General features: G+C 49.3%; 5 protein-coding genes; 3 read left to right on the top strand and 2 right to left on the bottom strand.

The window, feature by feature from the left end:
* Window positions 1-1,124: 1,124 nt before the first annotated feature.
* FFUJ_09488 (probable potassium transporter TRK-1) lies at window positions 1,125-3,778 on the top strand (the record flags this gene model as incomplete). XM_023568603.1 has 10 exons in its annotated part: window positions 1,125-1,161; window positions 1,229-1,349; window positions 1,408-1,544; window positions 1,599-1,982; window positions 2,030-2,086; window positions 2,148-2,483; window positions 2,532-2,646; window positions 2,698-3,412; window positions 3,460-3,503; window positions 3,550-3,778. The coding sequence occupies 10 exons, from the start codon at window positions 1,125-1,127 to the stop codon at window positions 3,776-3,778; spliced, it is 2,175 nt and encodes a 724-aa protein (XP_023436162.1).
* A 2,350-nt stretch (window positions 3,779-6,128) lies between these two features.
* On the top strand, window positions 6,129-7,900 carry FFUJ_09487 (uncharacterized protein; the record flags this gene model as incomplete). XM_023568604.1 has 3 exons in its annotated part: window positions 6,129-6,547; window positions 6,605-7,658; window positions 7,712-7,900. The coding sequence occupies 3 exons, from the start codon at window positions 6,129-6,131 to the stop codon at window positions 7,898-7,900; spliced, it is 1,662 nt and encodes a 553-aa protein (XP_023435774.1).
* Window positions 7,901-8,790: 890 nt separating this feature from the next.
* On the top strand, window positions 8,791-10,477 carry FFUJ_09486 (related to general amino acid permease; the record flags this gene model as incomplete). XM_023568605.1 has 3 exons in its annotated part: window positions 8,791-10,129; window positions 10,177-10,288; window positions 10,342-10,477. 3 exons carry the CDS (start codon window positions 8,791-8,793, stop codon window positions 10,475-10,477), a joined length of 1,587 nt encoding a protein of 528 aa, XP_023435775.1.
* A 3,777-nt stretch (window positions 10,478-14,254) lies between these two features.
* FFUJ_09485 (uncharacterized protein) lies at window positions 14,255-14,516 on the bottom strand (the record flags this gene model as incomplete). XM_023568606.1 has 2 exons in its annotated part: window positions 14,255-14,371; window positions 14,481-14,516. 2 exons carry the CDS (start codon window positions 14,514-14,516, stop codon window positions 14,255-14,257), a joined length of 153 nt encoding a protein of 50 aa, XP_023435776.1.
* Window positions 14,517-15,897: 1,381 nt separating this feature from the next.
* Window positions 15,898-17,526, bottom strand: FFUJ_09484 (related to VHS1-protein kinase involved in G1/S transition; the record flags this gene model as incomplete). XM_023568608.1 has 2 exons in its annotated part: window positions 15,898-16,730; window positions 16,836-17,526. 2 exons carry the CDS (start codon window positions 17,524-17,526, stop codon window positions 15,898-15,900), a joined length of 1,524 nt encoding a protein of 507 aa, XP_023435777.1.
* Window positions 17,527-22,549: the final 5,023 nt, after the last annotated feature.

Consider the following 22,549-nt stretch of genomic DNA (forward strand, 5'->3'; position numbering starts at 1 on the left):
GCTGAATTTTGTTTTGTTGTTTACTTGATTTGCATGACGATGTATGATCCAAGCCCAAGCTCGTGTTGCGACGCGCTTCGTGAGCGCGATTAGATTAGAGTGCATCTCCACTTTTCGATGAGGGATGACATAATGGGTCTTCCCTGTCTGTTCGCGCGAGCACTTGCAGTTGATCTGATCTTGGCGCTTGGCAATTGAGCTTAGCGTTGACATCCAATCTCTATTCACCTCAACCTCGATTCGATTGTTGATGTTTCAGTATTAAGATTTGTTTTCGAGGTTCGAGACATGGATGACAGAAGCAACATGACTCAGCCATGGATATCGCCCAGCCTCATCTTCATGCCCATGCCCTGTGCACTCCATTGGGATAGTTACTCACTAACGATCCCCAACGTGTTGATGCATGGAGCTGCCAGAAAATAGAAAATACGATGCGTTCAATTAAACAACAGCGCTAGAGATACCTCCCTACAACTGTATCCGCTATAAAGTTATCTCTTTACCCCCCCAAACGTTTAGTTAGGCATGTGATGCAGGCCCAGCTAATCCTGCACTGCCACCGCCTAAAGCCCAATCAGGGATTCATCAAACAAAGCATCCAACTACTGTCGTTGAAACGGCCTGTAAGTGACGTTATATCAGCCAAATCAGGTATCGCGAGGCCTCCTCTATGATACCCTCAGGGTCCCTTACCGCCATTCCCCTGCAAGAGCTATGGTTCCTATCGGCCGTGCTCGATGACTACCGGATGCTACCCCGGGCAGAGAGGTTCTTCCTTAACAATACCGTGACAATGTCCCGTCTATTGTCCGCAAATTGTGGTGGCCACCTACAGCCACTGCGTTAGCCCGCCAGGTTCTATTGTCAATGCACCACTTCCGCTATTGCAGATGCCTTCACAGCTGTCATCCCGGCTCCTCGGCTTGGCAATAATTCGCTCAAACACTGCCTGCTCGCACTCTCTTCTTGCTCAAACGAGTTGGTCTGCAACCTGCTCACTCACTTCCCTCGGAAAACGGCACAGAACATCCAGACCTTACGCCCGTTCAAGTTGCAAACAGCCCTGAAACACCTTCTCACTAGGGCATCGTCTTCGGCGTATTAACGCCAAACAGACGAACATGTGGCGCCCAAATCTCAATTTTGTCAAAATACACTGTGAGTGCCGTTCTAGTGACAAGGTGCCGAAAGGATGCGGCTGACAACGCTATCTGGCGGCACGTAGACATCTACATCATCTGCATGGGTCTGTCGAGCTTCTTGTTCATCTATCCAGAAGGCAAGCTGAGTGCAATTGATGCCTATTTCTTTGGCGTTAGCGCCTCGACCGTTACCGGTTTAACTACGTGAGCCACTTTCTACAATACTTGTGGGCTTCAACGGTGCTAACCGTTTTCACTACAGAGTCGATGTTCCTGTGCTGAAGACGTACCAGCAGCTGTTTCTGTATTTCGTACCGCTGGTTTGCAATCTTGTGACAATCAATATCATAGTTGTGGTGGTTCGTCTTATCTGGTTCCGAAGATACCTCAAGAATGCTGGTCAGTTCGTTCTCGCCTGTACTTGGCGGCCACTGCTGACATTTCGCAATATAGCTCCTGCTCTGCTCAGCAGACGCAGACCAGTGGATCTAGATCCTAAGGAGGATCCAGAGAACGTAGCTGATAATCCTCTTTCGGAAGTGTTTGACAAAAGACCGGGACTTGCACGATCTGTCACAGAACGCGTTCATAAGAATGTCGCGGAGCGAGATGCACTCCCGCCAATCGAGGCTCGTAGTCGAACTGATCCAGCTCCTGATCACCCAACCCAACAACGGCCGGTAGACATTCTTTCACCCACAATTAAGGAAGAGACGGCGAAAGAGGGAGACCAGCACGAAACGAGAATCACTTTTGATCCTTCGACCGATCACCATCCTCGCCATGAGCAGCAGGAGTCGACTCTCTACATCCCCGGTCCTCGCGCTCGAGACCAAGGTACACCAACTACTTGCTCCTTTTCTTGAGCCAACTGACGTATCCAGGCCTTCCTTTCGTCGAGTTAAATAACGGACGACGGTTCAGCCGAGACACTAGAGATGGTACGATCCCTGTCTGTTGCTGCATGTATTGCATGTGACGTGAGCTAAGCCCTCCTTCTAGAAGATGTCATTGAACCGATTTCGCGAACTCAGTCCACCCCCGTTGGTACCCTTCGCCGTAGACGTAGCGCTGGCCTTAGTCTGGCTCAAGTCCGCTCCGTCGAGCGCGTCGCTACTGTAGCTTCGTCGCTCTTTGTTATTGGCAATCCTGCTCAAGCGCCTAAGGAGCGTCCGCTGGCCAGGGCACCAACACTTGCCGTGGGCGACTTTCCACGTCTATCTCGAGAGGTCACCATAGGGCGTAACTCCATCTTTCACAACTTGTCGTCTAAGGACCGGGAAGAACTGGGTGGTATTGAGTACAAAAGCCTGAAGCTCCTGCTCAAGATAATCATTGGTAATTCTTCGCGTGGTTGACTGAGGGAGAACCTGCTGATGTCTACAGGCTACTATGTCTTTCTTCACTGCCTCGGGGCCGTCTGCTTGATAGCATGGGTTCAAAATGCTCCTCAGAAATACGTTGAGTACATCGACAAGTGCGGGCAAAATCGAATTTGGTGGTGAGTTTACTCCTGAGTCATGACTTCTGGCCCTTCTCACCTCTTATGCAGGGCAGTCTACTCTTCTCAAACTATGATCACCAACTTGGGTTTTACCTTGACTCCCGATTCAATGATATCGTTCAATGACGCTCCAGCTCCCCTGCTCATCATGAGCGCCCTCGCCCTCGCTGGTCACACCTTTTACCCTGTTCTCCTCCGGCTTGTTATTTGGGCTACCTCCAAGGCCGTCTCGAAGCGCTCATCCCTTCAAGAGCCGCTACATTTTCTTCTCAATCACCCACGGCGATGTTATACCCTACTTTTCCCCAGTGGACCAACCTGGGCGCTTTTTGGCATTCTCGCCCTCCTTAATCTCGTTGATGTTCTGTTCATCATACTCCTAGACTTGGACAACTCGACTGTGACGGTACTTCCTGGATGGCAGAGGTTCTGCGCCGCTGTGTTTCAGGCTGTTAGTTCTCGACACACTGGTACAGCCAGTTTTAACCTTGCCAATGTTAACCCAGCTGTGCAAATGGCTTTGCTCATCATGATGTACATCTCCGTGTACCCTATCTCAATCGTCGTTCGTTCTTCAAACACCTATGAGGAACGCTCTTTGGGCATCTACGAGCATAGTCTGCAATATGATGAGGAAGATGGTGGCTCATATTTTGTAACACATCTCAGGAACCAGCTGAGTTTCGATTTATGGTATATCTGTCTTGGGTTTTTGTGTATCTCCATTGCGGAGCACAAGAAGATCATGGACGGCAATGATCCAGTGAGTATGGCTCCACAAGGCATTGGATATAACGCTCACCATAATAGGCATTTACAATGTGGCCAATGTTGTTTGAGGGCGTTTCAGCATAGTAAGGATGACCCCCGTTATCATCGTCACAGCTAACCGTGACATAGCTGCAATGTCGGCTTGAGTTTAGGATATCCTACCATCAATTCGTCTTTTTGCACCGAGTTTACGACATTTAGTAAACTCATCATCTGCGCCATGATGATTCGTGGGCGCCATCGTGGACTTCCCTATGCCTTGGACAGAGCTATTGTCTTGCCAACAGAGAAGTCATTGGGCGCTGAGACTATCACCCAGCCCCACGAGCCGCATGAATCTCACGAGCATCGCGAGTGATTTGGACAACACAGAGTTTCTTGTTGATCATACACGATACCGGTTGGATGAGATCACGGCCTTTTCCCTTCTTCCTTTTTTTCCTTTTTACCATTCATTTTGTCTTTCGTTGGCAGCATAGCGACGTCAGAGTTACGCTTAGAGGCGTCCGGTGGGTAGATTGGGAGATCTGCAAGACTTTGAACGGCGCTTTAGATGCGTCTTCGCCTTCCTGAGCCGTGGCTCAAGAACTCTTTTTTCCACAACAGAGCAGAGGTATTGTCCCCAGATTTTCTATCATAAACAGGCCCGGCGCTTTGGATTATCAGCATTTAGGGATATAAGATAACTTAGCAAGACAAGCTAGAATCCTCAAATAGAGTTTTTTATTCTACCTTCTCTCATTGTGCGTGTGTTCTGTGAGTCGTTGCTCGACATGCCAGTGGATTTCGAATAACTCGGCCAATTCTCTACCGAGTCCTTAATGGACAGACTGCAAAGCTTGATCCAATTCGCCCTTCCATCATTGAACACTGATATGCAGAACTTTATTGTGAAACTTTCCCCTCCAACACTTTTACCTTCAGGCTCCAAGCGAGTTTAAAATCTCGTGCCTCTTTCTTCTTTCTGAGCAGTCATCTCCCGACACATAAATCCCCTTTACAATCGCGCTGGAAGCCCGAACTCACCTACATCATCCCTTGCAACGGGTTTTGGCAACTCCACTGTCGAGCCTCTCCAATCTTCTTATAAACTTGTACGCAACCAATCATGGGTCTCTGTCTTTTCCCCTTCGGTGGGCTTGTTAGCTGCGTACAGACATTCCTTGGCGTCTCAACTGCGGTGTGCGCATAACCCACTGCCTTGGGTTTATTCCACAAGCTAACAATATTTTGCAGGTCATGCTGCATTTTCACCTTAGGCGGCGGGCTTCAAACGCCATTCAATGCCGAGGCAGAGGATTCAAGGCTCGGGGATGAGAAGTCTCAATATGGCATACTTTGGTCATGTGATGATGAGCCTGAGGTTTAAATCATGCAACATGGAACTCTCCCAACAGCCTTTGGCTCGCGGCCTCTGTGGTTGGTATTTCTTGCTGTATTCAATTTCTATCGTTGAGACTTCTGGTTCTTTAAAGTCTACTCTTGAAAGGAGTTGTATAAGTTCAAGGAGTTCAGTGCCTGGAGAAGTCGGGGGCCAATAACCTGGGTTTCAGACCAAACTTGGGAGAAATCTGTTTGCAAGACAGGCTTGCGACTCGAGTGTTGGAGTAAATGACTTGCAGGCTCTTTATGGAAGATTGTCGTTTGGTCAGCTTTATTTCCTTGGAAAAGACTTGCTCCAGAATTTCTCATCAGCTACGTCGTCCATCTCCAGCTGCAAAGCATACTTCAACCACCACAAGCCAAGCAAAGCCTCGTCTCTTTGGTTCCTTGCAGTTCAAAACTTCCTTTCCATTCAATCTTCGTTCTTCAGCATATACTCTGGGACGTATTTCTTGACCCGGCCGAGAGCAGAGTCATGGCGTCTGCTGATTGCCGCGTAATACCCTCAGCGAGCCTACAATAAAAAACTGACATACCTAATGCATCCTGCACCGAAACTCTGTGCTTGATAGAGATCAAAATTGAATATCTCATCAAGTCCCGCTGCACCACTGAGCGCCCATGTATCATTTGTGTAGAAGTGTGATGGACAACGTGTTTGACCCCTGAGTTTCTTCCACCTGTCCCAGCTCAAGCTTCGTAATGCCGCATAATACGTGACCTACAATGTCGGAATCAAGGCTTGGGCTCGCTCATTCCCAGATCTGATCCCTCTTTGACTCGAAACTGGAAGTAGCTTGGCACTAACCATACCTACCTAACTACCAGATGGCATTGGTATTGGTGTAGTAGCCGAATTATAGCGGAAGGGGGTATCGTTGTAAGATGTGCCAAACCGAATCCTCAAATTTGTACGAACTCTCATTAGCAAATTCCCGTATCCTTTTCTTTTGCTTTCAATCATTCCGTATCTATCTTAGTGTGAGATCCAATGTCCGATGCTTTCGAACGCTTCAGAACTCAGGAGCTGCTCTGAGGGCCGTGATTGCAACTCCCCAATGGATTCTAGGCATTAGAGGAGGTAGAGTGCTCAACTCCTTCCGAACTTATCGTCGCGGCTGACGCAACTCGTCGCTGGCCCCTTCCATCGTTGTCGTACTGGGAGTCAAACAACTTTAAGTCGGACGCATTGGTAAACAACTTGAACCTCTACACGCATCTCTCAATCCATTCTGTCATTTACAACCCACCCATTTCCATCGGCGTGTCAACGTTATTCAGTATACCGCCCTCTCAGCATCACATCATCACCCTCCCTATTCAGCATGAAGCTCATAAACATTATTCCCATCTGCCTGTTCCTGTACTGCATACACGCTACAGTTCTGCCCAAAGATGACGCTCCTGGTCTTCCCAGAGACGTACAGGATATCTCTCCCAAGAATCGCATCAAATGGACCCGGTGCAGTCTGGGCATTCCTAAATACAAGGAATTCGAAAAGAACAAGGCAGTCGAGTGCGGTACTCTAACTGTTCCTCTCGACTATACCGACAAACACAGCACAAACACTACGACATTGAATTTGATCAAGCTCAAAGCGACCGGGAAACCGCCCAAGCGCAGCATCATCGTGAACTTTGGTGGTCCGGGTGGTTCCGGAGTCGAAAGGTTGTTGATGGACTCTCCGCTCCTTTCCGATGTCATGGAAACCGGACTCTACGACATTATCAGTTTTGATCCACGGTAAGTGGCATCCCAGCTATTTCAAGTTAGTTAAAGTCAAATCTAACCTCGGATTAGTGGTACTGGCAAGACATTGGTCCCGCTTGGTGGTGAAGGATTTCCGTTGCAAATGTTCGAAGAGCTCTCATACACCGCTCAGAGTTCGACCGATTTCTTCACCAAAAAGTCACTCAGCGATGCTTGGGATTATATGAGCACCTTCACGGAATTCTTCCTTACGAAGGACACTCATCTTGGGAGGTTCCGTGGCACTGCATTCGTCGCCAGAGACATCGCGGAAATTGCCACGGCATTAGGTGAAGGCAACCGCATCAACTACTGGGGTATTTCGTACGGCACGGTCCTAGGCCAGGTTCTGGCTGGTATGTTTCCTGAACGAATTGAACGCATGCTTCTCGATGGCAATCTCCTCGTCGACGACTATGTTAAGAACCTCGGGGTCGGCAGTACCCAAGATGCCGAGAAGGCCTTGTATCATTTCTACGACGAGTGCATGGCAGCCCCAAATAATACATGTCACTCGGCTACCAAGCTTCCCAAAGAACGAGATGAATTCCTCAAGGTCCTCGATCGTGTCTTCATGGTTTGCACAGGAGTTGGGGGTGGTTTACGCCGCTTTAAATCACTCTCCCTGAATCTCTGGCTTTTCGCATCTCTCTACAGTCTCGAGGGTTACCTTAAGCTGGATGACCTGATTGATACCGCTTTGGAAGGCAATCGTTCGAATTGCCCCCAGGCAATGAATCCCTTTGAAAACGCAACTCTATGGAACCCCCAATTCGAAGTTGCCCATCTAGCGATCTGGTGCAGTGACGCAACTTTCCGCGCTGAAACTGTTCAGGAATTTACCTCCTTTTTCGGTTTGTACGAAGGCAATAAGGCCCTTGATGACCCCTTCTTCCTCACAACTCTGCTTTTTCGGTCGGTGTGTTCTCGGTGGAGCATACACGCAGCTGAGCCGATAAATCTTACAAGCCTTTCAAGAGTCAAGACAAAGAACCCAATCCTTATCGTCAACGGTAAATACGATCCGGCGACTCCCTTGAGTCATGCCCGGAATATATCTGCCCGATTTCCTGGAAGCCAGGTTGTTGTTCACAAAGGTTCTGGTGTTAGTATAATACCATGTCTTGAATTGATGGTGATACTGACAAAAACTCATAGCATGGCGCCGTCCTCACCAGCCATCCTTCGTTTTGCACTATAGGGATTGTAGCCAATTATTTCATCAGTGGAGAGTTGCCTCTCAAAGAGACCACCTGCGAGCCAGACCAAAATGCCTTTGAGATCGTCGAATCGCTGCGGGGGGTAGAGGGAAAGGCGAAAATTCATAAAATTCCAATCTTCGTATAGGTAGTGCTGGGTTTCTTGGGTTTTGTCTGCTTGTGTTTGGTTTTTTTATTGTGTAAGCCGAAATGAAAGAAAGGTTCTGTCTGGGCTGATATAAACTAGTAGAACAGTATTAAAAGTATACAATTATTCCTTCTTACAGGCCTACTCATTGGGTGTTTCTGTGAGAAGAAAAGCTGACTAGTTGCTACTCACAGCTCAACTCGAATGTTTGATGTTACAGATACCAGTGCTCACAAGAAGCGATTGAGAGCCCAGATTAATGCTTGTTCCAACGTTGTCTCCGCTATGGTGTCTCATCCTACGATTCATCAACAGGCCTCGATAGCTATCAGCTGTCCTTATTCGTGCTCCTCCAATATGAAGTTGAGGATCACATCTCAGCTATTGTAGGGTAGGCAGGGGTTCAGTAGCTCTAACTTAGCGTGTTGTTGATAGATCGCCTAGATCGCCAAATTCTAGAAGGATTAAACTTTGCAAAATTCCAATTAAATGGAGTCCCAACCCACTCCCTCAACCACGCCATAGATCAAAAGAGCAATCACATCCGCAACCATGAAGAATATTGCCGGTATCCGTATCTGACTGTCCGAAGCCCCCCAGTCTATCTCAGATTGCACCATTGGCTCAAGTGATGGCGTCGACAAGACATTTCTCGCCTCGCAAAGGGAGGGAGGCAAAAAACCGAGGCACCTCGTTTCTGAGTGACGAAAAGATTTAGGCAAGTCTGATATGTTCTTGCAAGCTCTCAGGCAAGTTTATTTCGGCACCCTTGTCCAATATCTCGAGTTTTCTTGCTCCCCGAGCTCGTAAATAGAAGACTTCTCTCCGCCAAGACCACGATCAATCCTTATCAAATATCCTCATCACCAACCAGTTCGGGAGGCGTCAAGATGAGCGCCGACATTCTCGCTGCTGGTGGAAAGGCAAGCCCGTCAATGGGCGTGGAGACGAGGAACGACAACAATGGCGATCTTGTGACGGCCACCGAGGAGCAGAGCCTCCAGCGCGGTCTGCACGAGAGGCATCTTTCTATGCTGGGTATCGCTGGCGCTATTGGAACGGGTCTCTTTCTCGGTCTGGGCCAGTCTGTTCAGACCGGTGGTCCTCTCGGCGCGCTGCTTGGCTATGCGACTGTTGGTCTCGTTGTGTGCGCCGTGCAGTTCGCCTTGGGAGAGGTCGCTGCGTTGCTGCCGGTGACAGGAGCTTTTGTGCGACATGCTGAATTTCTCGTCGATCCCGCCTGGGGGTTCGCAATTGGATGGAATCTGGTCTACGGCAACATTCTATCGATCCCGTCAGAAATCACGGCCATCTGTGTGTTGTTCGAGTTCTGGACCGATATCAATCCCTCGCTATGGATCATGATCTTCATCGTCCTCACCACAGTCGTCGGTCTCTGCTTTGTCCGGGTTTTTGGCGAGGTTGAGTTCTGGTTCGCCCTTCTCAAAATCCTCTTGGTCGTTTTCCTCATTATCCTAGGCTTGGTCATCAACTTGGGAGGTGTCCCAGGGACAGAGCGAATTGGCTTCAGATACTGGAAGGATCCAGGACCGTTTGTTGAATATATCGCTTCGGGGAGCTGGGGTCAGTTCCTTGGCTATTGGTCTGTCATGACCAGCGCCGTCTTCTCCTTTGCGGGCGTGGAATCTATCGCTATGGCCGCAGCCGAAACACGGAATCCTGCGCGTGCGATCCCCAAGGCCTGCAAGAACGTTTTCATCCGTATTCTGGTCTTTTATATCTTGGCCATCCTCATTGTTGGCATGCTTGTGAGAAGCGACGACGAGAGACTAAACGACCAGTCCGGAGCCGCAGGCCAAAGCCCCTTTGTCATCGCAGCCTCCGCGGCCGGCATCCCTGCGATTCCCTCCGTTGTCAACGCCGTTGTCATAACTTCCGCGTGGTCGGCTTCCAACCAGAGTCTTCTCGCCGGTACCCGTGTTCTCTATGGTTTGGCTCTCAAGCGACAGGCGCCTCAGATCTTCCTCCGCACGACCGCGTGGGGTGTACCTTACGTCTGCGTACTCTTCTTCACTTGCTTCATGTTCCTCAGCTTCATGAGTCTCTCCAATGGAGCTATGACCGTTTTCTGGTGGCTGGTCGACCTGACAGCGGCCGGAGTCCTGATTTCTTGGGCGTCAATCTTGTTGAACCACATTCGTCTGCGACTTGCGATGAAAAAGCAAGGAATTCCCATCGAAAAGCTGCCCTGGCACAACTCTTGGACTTGTAAGTGGGAGCCTAAAGTAATAAAAGTCTAGCTAACATCAGAGTAGTCTACTCTTCGTGCGCCGGCTTGTTCATGACTTTGCTCATCCTCCTCACGGGCGGTTTCCGTGTCTTTACCAGGGGCAACTGGGATCCCGTTGGCTTTGTATCATCTTATTTGTGAGTGGTCCTAATATGATAGATCAAATCAGTTCCTATACTAACCGTTCTAGGGATATCCCTCTCGTTACCGCAGCGTACTTGATTTGGAAGTTTGTCAAGAAGACAAAGGTCGTGCCGTTAGCAGAGATACCCCTCCAGGATGCTTTTAGGAAGTCAGAGGAGGACCACGAAGTGGTGACCGCTTAGATATAAGGGCCGCAGGGAGGCAGGGGGGAAGAGACTTCTGGCGTCAAACTGAGGTGCCAGAAGTTCCTGATCTAGGGCCATCTAGGGTCATTTAAATATGTACTAAACTATATAAGTTATACCGGTTTTACCTAAGTCTTTTCGTCACTTAGGATAGAAGCTCTGAGTCATCTTGCCTGCCCTTAAGGGGGTAATACTAGCGTATCATCTTGAATTATCAAGTCTCGAAGACAGTAATGGGCATATAATTGCCCTTGGTTGCTCTTGAAGTTCCAGAGCGACACCCTTGCCGAGCTGGTACCATTTCGATCTCGTCACTCGTGACACGCTTACCTTCAATTCTCTATCACTGTTTATGTTTATATTCTTATTGTCGTATGTGTCTTAAAAATGTCTCTGCTGGCTCCGGCACTGTGGCCATGGAGATGAGTTCGCGTCAAGTATACTGTCTGGGAAAGGGGGCCCAGATAGCCCTGGGGACGCTTTTCTATTGAACTATACCCGAGAATAGTCTAGAAATACAAGTCACAGCTATCAAATCTGGTCTCTGTTCCTGCCTTAAAATTTCTTTCTTTACTCAACCGCAGGTATTAGTCCCGATAGCCATCCTTGCGCCGAGCTCTTCCTTGATGTGCAGCCAGGAGGCTATTTTCCATGATGTGAATCGTAATCCTCCAGTAAATTCAGGCTTGCACGATTATTTGAGTTCAATTCTTAGACTATTGACCGAAGACCGTGGGCCTTATGGGGGATAGCTTGTGCGTGATGCCCAAGTTGCAATCCTCTTCCCCTGAAGCTCTTACGACACTCGTTGATATCACCACAATCAAAGACCAAAAGACCTGTGTTATTTTATTTACTACTGTTTTATGAATCATGGTTTTACTTGAAACTCATTCCTTGTTCATTAAGTGGCTATGAACGATTTTGTACGCTCCTGACCAAGGTGTCTCAGACCTTCGTGGACGTGTAACACTCTGACATTGCTTCGGGGGAGACTCAAAACCTGCATGATAGCCGTGATTTCTATATTCTTTAGTACTAGAAACTACGTATGGACCTGTTTTCTGGGTGCACCTAGCAGGCCAACTCTTATCGAGAAGTTACATGGTTGTGGCCTCGTTCAGGGGACCAGCTCAGCTTGTACAATGGAGAGTTCACCAGCTGCAAACGATCTGAACGTACACCTAAGTGCCAATGATAACTAGTCGAAGCTATACTCAATTCTATACTTAACTTGCCAAACTATTTTCGTTACTTAGGATAGCCGTCCTAAGTTGTCTTGCTTCTCTTAGGGGGGTATACAGAATCTCAATTCTCCAAAAGACCTTTGAAGCTACACACGATTGAGACTTGGTGTACATGGCAATGATTGAGGCTATGCAAATCTTGGATTCATGTCGTACGACGGCTTCTTCCATGAGCTGAAAGTCTGGGAATAGCTTCACACCTCTCCAACGCCTCAGTGTATACTCCTTCAGGAAGCCAAGATTCACTCGGCCAAATGTACGGACATAGACTCGAAAAAAACGTATGATCTGGTCGTTGTGTCTGTCAAGACAATGAGAACGGCATTTCCCAGCTCGGTCTGCTGGAACGCTCGAAGAATGTCTCTCGGAAGCATACTTCCCTCCCAACCGCAGACGTCTTTCATCAGCCTCCTTTGCACTGCTCTCTTTACGATATTCTTAGAACGGGCTGATTTCTAATGGTACCGACCTCCAGTCATACTTCCAATTCCCCAGCTATTCCCGCGCCCGGGAAAGTCAACTCAACCGCCACTGACGAACATCCCCTCCCCCGCAACCACCCCAACGACAAAACACCAAATTAAGGGGATATTCTAACTTCGTTTCACTTCTCACGAGAGTTCAGTGGCTCAGATCGAAACCCTCCAGCCGCTGTCTCTTCAATGCAGAAGGGTTACAACGCGCATAGCCAACACGAACCGTCGAACTCTACCAAGAATATCGCGTGAAACACGGCTAACATGGTCCGAACGCCCCATGTAACAATGACACGATACAGCTCACATGTACAACTTCAGCCACAGGTTTTAATGTTGTTTCTTTTCAGCTCTTGCAAATCCCCAAGCAAAGCCTCAAAGAAGGTTAACTTATTAATTAGAGGGCCATGGCGATCAATGGCTTGACTCGCGGGCTATGGGGAAACGTGACACGTTCCCCCCTCGCCTTGGAAACTATCGAGCGATGATAGAGTTTCGGTCCGTAAGCCCAGGTTTACTACGCTGTTTCTGGTTTGACAACATCTGTGCTGCGATGAGGCCGAGAACAAGATCCGCCGGCGGGTTGGCTTACATGCCATGAGTCGTACAGCGTGGATGAGGAAATTATGATGATCGTAGGTTGGGCTGGGCTGCGGCTAAGGCTTAATGTTATCCTGTAGGCCAAGGGAGGCTTTGGGTTTGACGGGAGAAGGGGCTGGATCGTGAGAGAGGCAATGGTCGGCGCCATCCGGGGGAGATTGTGACCGCAGGATCTACGATCACAGCTCGGACCGAGTTGAGGAGGAAGTCAAAGTTGAGATTCCAGATGCTGGCGTTTACGAGGGACTACCTTGGCTGTGTCACTATAGCTGAGGTATCTACAGTAGAGTAGTTACAGTGCACAGCCCATTATCATATTATGCAGTTGTGAAGGTTGCCGGATCTGATCATCATTCACAACTCAAGTTGCTTACCAACTTTGGAGATATCATGAGAGGTTGATATCATTCTCTGGCCAGGGGGGTTGGTTCAGGCTGATTGACAATAGCGATAATTTAGCACTGCAAATCACAGCTAAGACGATCCATCATCATCATCATCATCATCACCAACCACTGGCAACGAGCCAACGGAACTGTGCTGTAGTGCAACTTAGTTCAGCGCTTGGCGTGATACTTGACCAAGTCAGCAAACAGGCAGAGACTAGTTACAGTTCACAGACTCGTGTAGGCCACGCTTTGGGTGCATTCCAGTGAATGGATGGCAGTGAACGGCTCTATCTCCCCGAACCCATCAGCCATCAATCTCCGTGGAACCACGGGCCTCTTGTTAACTTTAGTTGGTGTTAGTTAGTGCTCGCTGTAAGCTGGCCTAGGCTGGCTAGGCTGTGCCGCACACCCACTCCCCGAACCATGATCGACAACCAGCGCTGAAACCTGCTTCTTCCTCCCCCCAAACCAAAAACGAACCATCAAAAGAGCCAAGCCAACCTTGAAACTTTGCCATCTCTTCAAAGAAATGTGTCCCCCGAGGCTTACGTTACGAGATTTAATTAAACTTTCTGGGCATTCTAAGCGAGACCTTGACCTCGTGGCCTCTCTCTTATCACCGGAAACAACCAAGGGAATGAGATGTGATCAACATGCGCATTTCTCAAAAATCGCTTTTTGAACTTTGACGTGCACCTCAGTCTAGGCAGGCAGTTCAAGAGGAAATGCCACCCAGTGGCCCGTGATGTTCCTTTCTCTTCTGTTTGAGTTTGGGTTTGGGTTTGGGTGCTGCCCAAGCTGGGCATTACTCTACTCGAAACAAGGGCCTGAGACATTTTTGTGAGTGTCTTTTGAGGTTTTTTTGATTAGATAGCGGTGAGACTGAGGCCAAACAGACTATTGATTTCCTGTCTGTTATTAGTGACTGGGTTGTGATAATGCAATGCAGCAGAGTTCCATTTCCGTGCTTGTCTCACGTTGAGTGGTCGGCAGTTTAAAATGGCCTCTGCGGTGTATACTTTGATATAACCAGGGTATCATAGAGTCAGTACTCGAATGTTATCAGTTGTCTCTCATATTTCCCTGAATAGCTTCACCACCTTCACCACCATCACCACCATCACCACCATCACCACCATCACCACCATCACCACCATCACCAACACCACCTTCTTGTCTCTGTGATGTGAGCAGTAAGATTGTCTTTCACTTTCAATCCTCATCCTTCATCCATCGCCCCAATAATCGTCTCCTCCTCATCACGCTACCCTCCTCGAGCCCGCCTCACCTTTGCACGTCTGCCCATGTAATTCGCTGCAACCATCTCCACACATCCATCCCAAAACTCATGCCGTTCGCCCTAACTAAACTATCCCTGCTCATTGGGCGCCACGTTCTCGCCTTGTTTTTTCCCTTCTTTTCTTTTCTTTTTTTTCTCGCTCTCACAAGCGTTGCATCGCTAACGCCCGCCCCACGATGCACGACTTCCAGGGATGGTTAAGTTGCTTTTTTTCTACTTCGGCTCGCATGCAGCTTGAGCGGGAGCACCGTAGTGTGATGCGGTAGTTAGACCAGGGTCTATAGTATGTGACGCTATTCCGAAGCCTTTGTGAGACATCATGTTGCTGTGCCGGTTGATGTTTGTCGAGGCAGCAAAGTTCACTCACATTCACATGGCTCAGCAAAGTAGTTGGGACAAGTTGTATGAGTGAGGTATCTTATTGTGTGTGTGATCTTTCATTCATAGGACGATCGGCAGATGCATCTCTTTTGTGCGAGGTGCCGTCTATCCCTTAGTAAACGTATGGTTGCGCAATATGCGCTGTGGCTATTGAGCCATATCCTCTTCGATCTAATCTTTCCTTGAAACCGAGAGTCAAGTCAATATGACTCCTATCCCATATCAACTTCTTTACCTCCTCTTCTTGAAGAGTCCCCATCCGATCCGTCATGATAAAAATAGTAAAGAGGTATCTCTGATCCAGTTCAAGTGCAAGCCATGGCCATTCTTCCCGCTTCTATCACAAAAGACAGACGCCTTCCAGACAGTAATAGCATAACAAAAAAGAGGAGTAAAGGAACAACAGTCATTATGCTCTGGAATTCCTGGGAAAACAAACATAAGCTCTTCCTTGGGTTGGTAGAAAAAAGAACATAAACGAGGATCGGACAAGCAACAACTCCAATCTTTCCAAGTCTTCTTTTCTGTCTCTGCAGAAATGACAACAAACAAAGTTCGCCTCGCATAAAAGTCTCGATGCGCCAATCATGCTTCTACAACTGATATCTTGCCCATCCTCATAATATTCGAAAAGACAAAACTCCTCGCTTTTTAAATAAGTATTTTGTAAGTGAATAAGAAATTTGATGACAAAGAAAATAAAAACCCGAACAAGAAAATGTTGCTCCAAAAAGGGGAATACAAGGCCGAAAAGAAGCAATCCCGGACTGTCATTCAATGGGTCGTAAATAAGTGTTTTTGGTAGGCGTATCCTTGCACGGCTTTTGGTAGGTATTGGTTCCATGGTGATGTTTGTGGCCAAGGGTCGATATTAAAGTCGAGTAATATCCAAGGTGGTATAGAAGAATCAAACAGTGTCCTGGGCCAGTGGGGTTTGTGGCCTCGGTGACATCTCATCCAGGTGAGGTCGTGGTAGTAATAATAGTGGCCGTTATGTCGAAGGCAAGAGAACATGTCTCAGGCCTTAGTAACAGCCTTGGAACGTAGGCATGAAGGGGACCTGTTGATGAAAGGGCACATGGTGCTGAAGCATGGGCACTTGTTGAACGTATTTTACCATATCCCAGATAGGGAAGTATGATTTGGGTTGACAAGGAGCTTGCACAGAGACAGGAACCTGAGCCTGTACTGGTATAGGGACCTGCTGGCAGAGCATGGGCTGAGGGGGAACGGCCACTGGCACGGGGACGGGCCCAGAGTACTTCTGGGGCACGAATTCCTGGCTGTGGTAGATGAGTTGATGTTCCTTGGGCTCCTCAGGGTCGAAGGCGTGGGGTGAAAACTCAGGAGGAGTCTGTGGCATCTGGCGTTCCTGTTCAAACTCGTCGTCCAGGTCGTCAATGGTAGAGTCGCTTGATGTGAGCGAACCCTCATCGTCCGAGGAGGCAGGCGACAGAGGTGAGTCGTACTCATAGTCGTCGATGATGGCATCCTCGGAGGAAACGTATTCGGTGATGTGGTTTGGTGAGGCTGGAGGTGTCGGTAGAGACGACATGGGCGGCACGGTAAACATAGAGCAGGCCATAATCCTGGTTCGGAGCTCAGAAAGAGTGATTCGCTGCTCGGGGATAGGCTCGAAGATCCGTCCCAGAATGTCGTTCAGTTCATCCGACAATGGGAGGATGGTCTTCAAGAAGTCCTTGGATCCGGCATAGGCACGGTAAGTAGAGTCCTGGAAGGAAGCTTGTTTCCATGGGTTGCGTCCACAGGTGAGGTTGACGAGGATAACTCCAAGGCTCCAGACATCATTGGGGGCGCAAAGGTAGTAAGGCTTCCTAGCAGAGGGGTCCAGGCATTCTGAAAAGAGAGAAAGAAAATACGTTAGTTGTCTGTCCCATCCGTGATAACATCAAGATACAAAAGGGGTGCTTTCAAAGGGGAGAGGTAGGGGGTAGTATGTACCTGGACTCATGTAGAATGTTGAACCGCATCCGTAGTCCTCGGATCGATCATCAGAAGTAGCAAGACCAAAGTCAGCCAGCTTAACAGTGTCTCCGTGGTCTGTCACTAGGATGTTCTCCGGCTTGAGGTCCCGGTGGTAGATTCCAAGATTGTGGCAGTGTTCAACGGCATCCAGGATTTGCAGAAAGATATTCCTTGATAGTTCATCCTTACCAACATATTGACCGCGCTCAGTGATATTCAAGAAGAGATCGCCCTCAGGGCAGTACTCGAGAATAACATAGATGCAGTCAGGATCATTCACAATCTTGAGCATCTGGACCACGTTGGAGTGTTCCGATGCCTTCCAGTGAAGACGGATCTCTCGTTGTTGGTAGGCAAATTGTCTGGATTCCAAAGGGGTTCCATCGGGATTGAACTTGCTCAAGCACTTGACAGCGTATTTACCTCCGGTCTTGAGATCGACGGCAAGGTACACGACGCCATAGGCGCCAGTTCCAAGGATGTCAGTAAGCTGGAGAGTACCCTCAAGCACGCGGCCTAGCCTGGCCTCCGGAGCGAGAGGGACGCATCGGTTCTGGAAGTGTCGAGAGTGAGGGACCGCAAATGGTTGCTGAACTGTGCACTTGGGATGATCGAATCCTGGAGAGGGCGGAGGGGTTTGGTAACCGAATATGGCATGTTGCTGCATGTTATCTGGTTGGTATCTCACGAAGTAATCCTAGAAACTGGGTTGTATTCTCTTGTCTGAGGTTGAAGTAGATCCTAGGGCCGGCAGAGAGATAATCCAAAACGGCACGGCACACAGCAGCAAGAAAAGGAAAGAGAAGAAAACACAGAGTATTTTCCTACGGCCTGTGATGGGATCCTGTTCCAAAGTCCAGTCCGGTCCAGTGAAGTCCAAACGGGTCGTTATTAAAAAGAGTTCCTTGGGGTGTGGTTGGTGGTTGAAGTAGTGGCTTTTGAGGTCCCGATGGCCGAATCAACGGGTCGAGAAGAGAGATGAGAGAAGAGCTGAGTTTTGTCGGCCTTCCAGGGGAGTTATTGTCGAGTGGGAGGTTGAAGAGTTGTTGTTCGACAAGAGTAGACCAGAAGGTCACGTCTGCGAGAGAGTGAGAGAGAAGGTTGCCGGAAGGAGTGTCGTGAAAGTGGTGATAGAGGTTCCTCGAACTAGATCCAGCCGAGTTTGGAGATGGGCAGAGACGATAGATAAGTTAAGTCTCTCTAGCGAACAAGGACAAGGCGAGCGAGCGAGACACACACCCCAAGACATTTCGGTACGTACTGTACAGGCTCTAGTCGAGCGAGCAGCTTCACTCACTCTCACTCACTCACACTTGACACATCCACTATCCATCCACGCCTCGGGCTTGGGATTGCGTTGCGTGGAGCAGGACCCACCGCCTCAATCATACCCTTGTCCAGTTGGAGAGATTAATGGGCATGGGTATGGCCCTGTCTTGGGTCTTGGCCTTGGCCTCGTTGTGCGGTAGCGTTAGCGTTGCGTTGCGTAGCGTAGCGTTGCGTTGCGTAGCGTAGCGTTGCGTTAATGCTCTATTCTTGTCTGGGCGTAGAGCCAGAGCGAAGGGGGGGCGTCCTTGGCTCGTGAGGCGTTGGACGAGAGGCAGGGATTGGACAGAGGACTTGATTTGGTGACGCTGAGCAATATACGAAAAGGCAAGGATCCGTTTAGAAGTGGTTCTCTCTGTGTCACTGCCTCCAGGCCACGTCCTCTCAGGTTCCTCCCAGGCCCACCATCATCTTTTTGGGCCTTCTGCTCTGTTCTGTCTGAGACTCTCACTCATCAGTCTCAGCACTAACGCCATCCATCGGCCCACTGCCACTCGAAGCCTGCCTCGGACCAGTCATAGGCCTCTGGTGGCAGATCTCTAGTAACCAGGGCGGTGCCTGTGCTGTCTGTGTTGTGCTGCGCTGTGTGCGTTTCTTGCTCTGCTGACACCCCCCAAGTAAGGGAAGAGTGCGCTGTGCCGTAACCGTCTTTTTTGACTGGCTTCTGAGGTCCACCCGTCAGGCGAATCGTCATAATCAACAGCCCCCGTGATGAATCACAGTTTGGCCGTAGCTTTGCCTCCGTGTGGCTGCCACTGTCCTCCCCAACATCCATCTCCTCTCCCGGCCGGGGCGGCGAGGGCGTACTCGGTACTCACTCTCTTCTGGAGCGGAGACGTCGGAGGCCGGCGTCATTCTGCACGTTGGAACTCTCATCACACACAGAGTTTGAGTCCGGCCGTGTCGTGTCTCCCCCTACTACACTACACTACAGTACACATACTTTTGCCGGACCTGCCTATGAGCAGCAACTGGAACGGAACAACAAACCTTTTTTGCGCCCAGATACGATTGAGTTTGCGGTTTCGATTGGCTATCAGATGGGCGTCTGAGGCGCTTGGCGACATGTTTTGCACAAAAAGGAATGCATGAAGTCATGGAAACGGATGCCCACCCAGTTACTTGCCGTCTGTGATAGATAATCTGGGAGGGGGGCTGAAATGTGAATGTCAATGTGAGTGTGAATTCAATGTAAAGTGAACTGGCACCACTGTTGCAGAATGTAGATGCTGAATTGCGTCGATCTCCTCACTAATGAGGGTCGCTATTTTGCCCCTCCAGCCAGTGAACGTCCCGGCTGTGAGGCTAGAGCTGCTAGGCGCTGCATAAGTTTATGCCAGCTCCGTTGGTATATGGTTGGTTGATTGGTTATGCCTCTCCTCTGCAGAAAGATAAGATCGACATTCTTGGTGAGCCATCTCTATTCTTCAACCTCGTACTTTTCAATCTGCCCTGCCACCCTTGAGCTTTGATTGGCCCCAGGCTAAAGTGTATCAAGTGTCGAGATATCATCCATGGTCACGCATCCTATGCTATGCCCATGATGGCCATGTCCATCACATACGGATACTGTATCCTCAACAAGGCTGACAAGGGGAAATGAAATTTGCTTGCTTATTCGAGGTTGATCAAAGGAAGCAAATCAGCATCATGGTGTTTCATCCATAAGCGATCCTCCGTCGGCGGGTATACTGTACTGACAGCCCTGCTTGTTTTTGTCTGACTTGAAGCGAGACGAGGCCTGCCATCAGATATCCATTAGGCTGTCTCTGCACGTATCCGTCTAACGGCATGTCTTCGAAGGGGCCTCAACCCGCCCGCTGGCAGCTCTGCTCTACCCTCTGTGTCTGTTTGCAGCATCCTCGCGGGCTGCTGGCCAAGCACCCCGGGATCCCATATTACTCGAAGCAGACAGGTGCAGAGCTCGGGTGCATCAGTCAGTACCACCCAGCGGTCCCAGGCCGCGGTGAGATGCAGGTAGAGTGTGTCCCCCTGTCGTGTAGGACCAAACAAGACAGAGTTGCCAAACAGCACAGCACAGTTCACTTGCTTGTCAAAGTCAAGAGACCCCTTGGACAGGCCACGACGGTGACAGTGGCAGCTCTCCCAAAGCTACAGTGAGGCTGACTGATGGGAAACGGGGACGGGTTGCAGAAGAGGCGTCCAATGAGAAGCTGCACAGGGCCCAAGGAATGTGGCCCGTTGCCTGTCTTTTATCGGCCTGTGATCTCTGTCACCCGTTGGATGCATGGCATGGATGGTAGTCTAACTGATAACGACGACGGCTTTTTACTTTACGGTGAGAATGTGAAATGAGAATGTGAATGCGTACGTCGGCTCGGGTTGCTTCCAGTTCAGTTCCTGTCATGTCATCGGATCCATGTGAACGGGTATCGTACAGTGCCTTGCCTTTGCTTTTGCTTTTGCCTTTGCCTTGCCTGAGTCTCGAACGAACACCGGATCTGAGCGAGCATAGACTGACACTGACAGATTGAGGAGGAATTGAGGCGACAAGGCATTCATTTCTTATTGATCATTTGTTTTCAATCTCAATCAGTTGTTCCAGCCACAAACCATTATCGCATGATTTCAGCTTCCCCAACGTGTTTCTCCATGCATCCAAGTGGAATTATTGATAGAACTTCAGGTGAAGCAAAGTAAAGCAACTCCATTGCGAATTGTCCAAAATACCGTCTCGCCTACCCTATTCCATGTCAATAAGTCCGAATTCCTCCAAGGGCCCCTGGTATTCCAGCTCAGTTGAGTGGTCCCCTAAAAACAAGACAGTGTCTCATTGCTAACAGTTGTCAGCCCGGGGCGGGTCGATTGGATGGTAAGATGGGCCCGAGAGAAGCGGTCAGGGCATTCGAGAATGGACCTTTGACCGTGATTACCGATCAGCCATCAACTGCATCGTCAAAAATCACGGGTGCATCTAAACCCTTCGAGGTTAAGGCCCCTGGCACTCAGATCTCCAGCAATCATCTCCGACTTGGTTATTCCCCGTTGTGGCCCTGTTCTTTACGCGCACTGAGCTCTAAACATATCATCTCGATCCACTTGACACAGAGTGAGGCCGCTGTCTGATCCTTGAGCTACAGGGATATCCCTGGAATCGACCCATCTCTCGCCAGCGAGCACTGATTCCTCTGACGCCAATGCCACCTGAGTCAAAGTCAAAGAAAGAAAAAAATGTTCTAATTAATCTCCAGTTTCTGAGTCCGGGGCGTCGATCATACGCCGCTATCTACTGTAGCTGAAGCATGGCGTTGTTTTTTTCATGGCCTCAAACATTGCTTCATGAGGGTTCGTGCTTTTCTTTCATGGCGATGACCATGACCAAACCAACGTTATGCACTAAACTCTTTTGTCTCAGCATATGTTATGCATGGGCTGATCCCGTTTCGACCGCTGACCGAAACCTGCTCGCCTCTACTACTGTACTGCTGTAACTTGATTGAACCACTGGCTCTCGCACCAAGCGACGGCAATGCAAGAGCTTGCTCCATCCTGGTCCGATACCAGCTGCTCTCATGCATTCATTGTTGGTTGGTTTGGCTGCGAATAAGAGCAGCCAGCAAATCGGGATGTTACTCTGGCAGTTCCAAGCAGGAAAAGGTTAACCACATGCCATATCGATCCAATAGGGAGTTATCCTCAACACTGCCGTCTATGCACTCACTTAGAGCAGCTATGCGCATCTTGAGTCATGGTTATGCATCTCTACGGTTGAGTCCAGTCCAGCTTGCGACGGCACAAGACCTCAGCCATAGTCCTAGTCCTAGGCAGATCGGGAGATGCAGAGACAAACAAAGGTAAAGGGCAGCTAGGGCAGTCACTCGCATTGAGGATGAGCAATCGAGAGCACACCGTCAACTGCCGCCAGGGCCACTTCCCCGGGAACATGGTTGCGGTTCGTCTCTCAACCGGCCGGCGCTGGTATCACCTTGGCTTGGTTTGCATGATATCTTTGTCAAGTCTGGTGTTTCTAGTCCGATTGAGAGATCCTTGCTGTTGACAATGGGACTTTGGAGTGGAAGCGAGAGCTGGGACTCGTTTCTGGTCTGATAACGATCTGAAGATCGATCGTTGAAAAGCCTCTGGGGAGATACGACCACCATCACATGCAGTGCCGAATCGATCACCAGTTGTCTCTTGGAGATAACGACTCACTACGTATCTCCTTGTAAACATTCGCTAATGAAGACGCCATCATGAGATAGAAGACAGTCTCAAACGTCAAGCTGCATCACTACAGCCAAGACTGCCCGTTTCGAGGTGGGCTGATATCAAAGCCTCTGTCTGTCTGTCTGTAGATTCACCGCCAAAGGCTGGATGTCTGCAAGGGCTGTTCAATGCGTAGC

Source organism: Fusarium fujikuroi, chromosome FFUJ_chr09 (assembly GCF_900079805.1).
Source record: "Fusarium fujikuroi IMI 58289 draft genome, chromosome FFUJ_chr09".
Classification (NCBI taxonomy): domain Eukaryota; kingdom Fungi; phylum Ascomycota; class Sordariomycetes; order Hypocreales; family Nectriaceae; genus Fusarium; species Fusarium fujikuroi.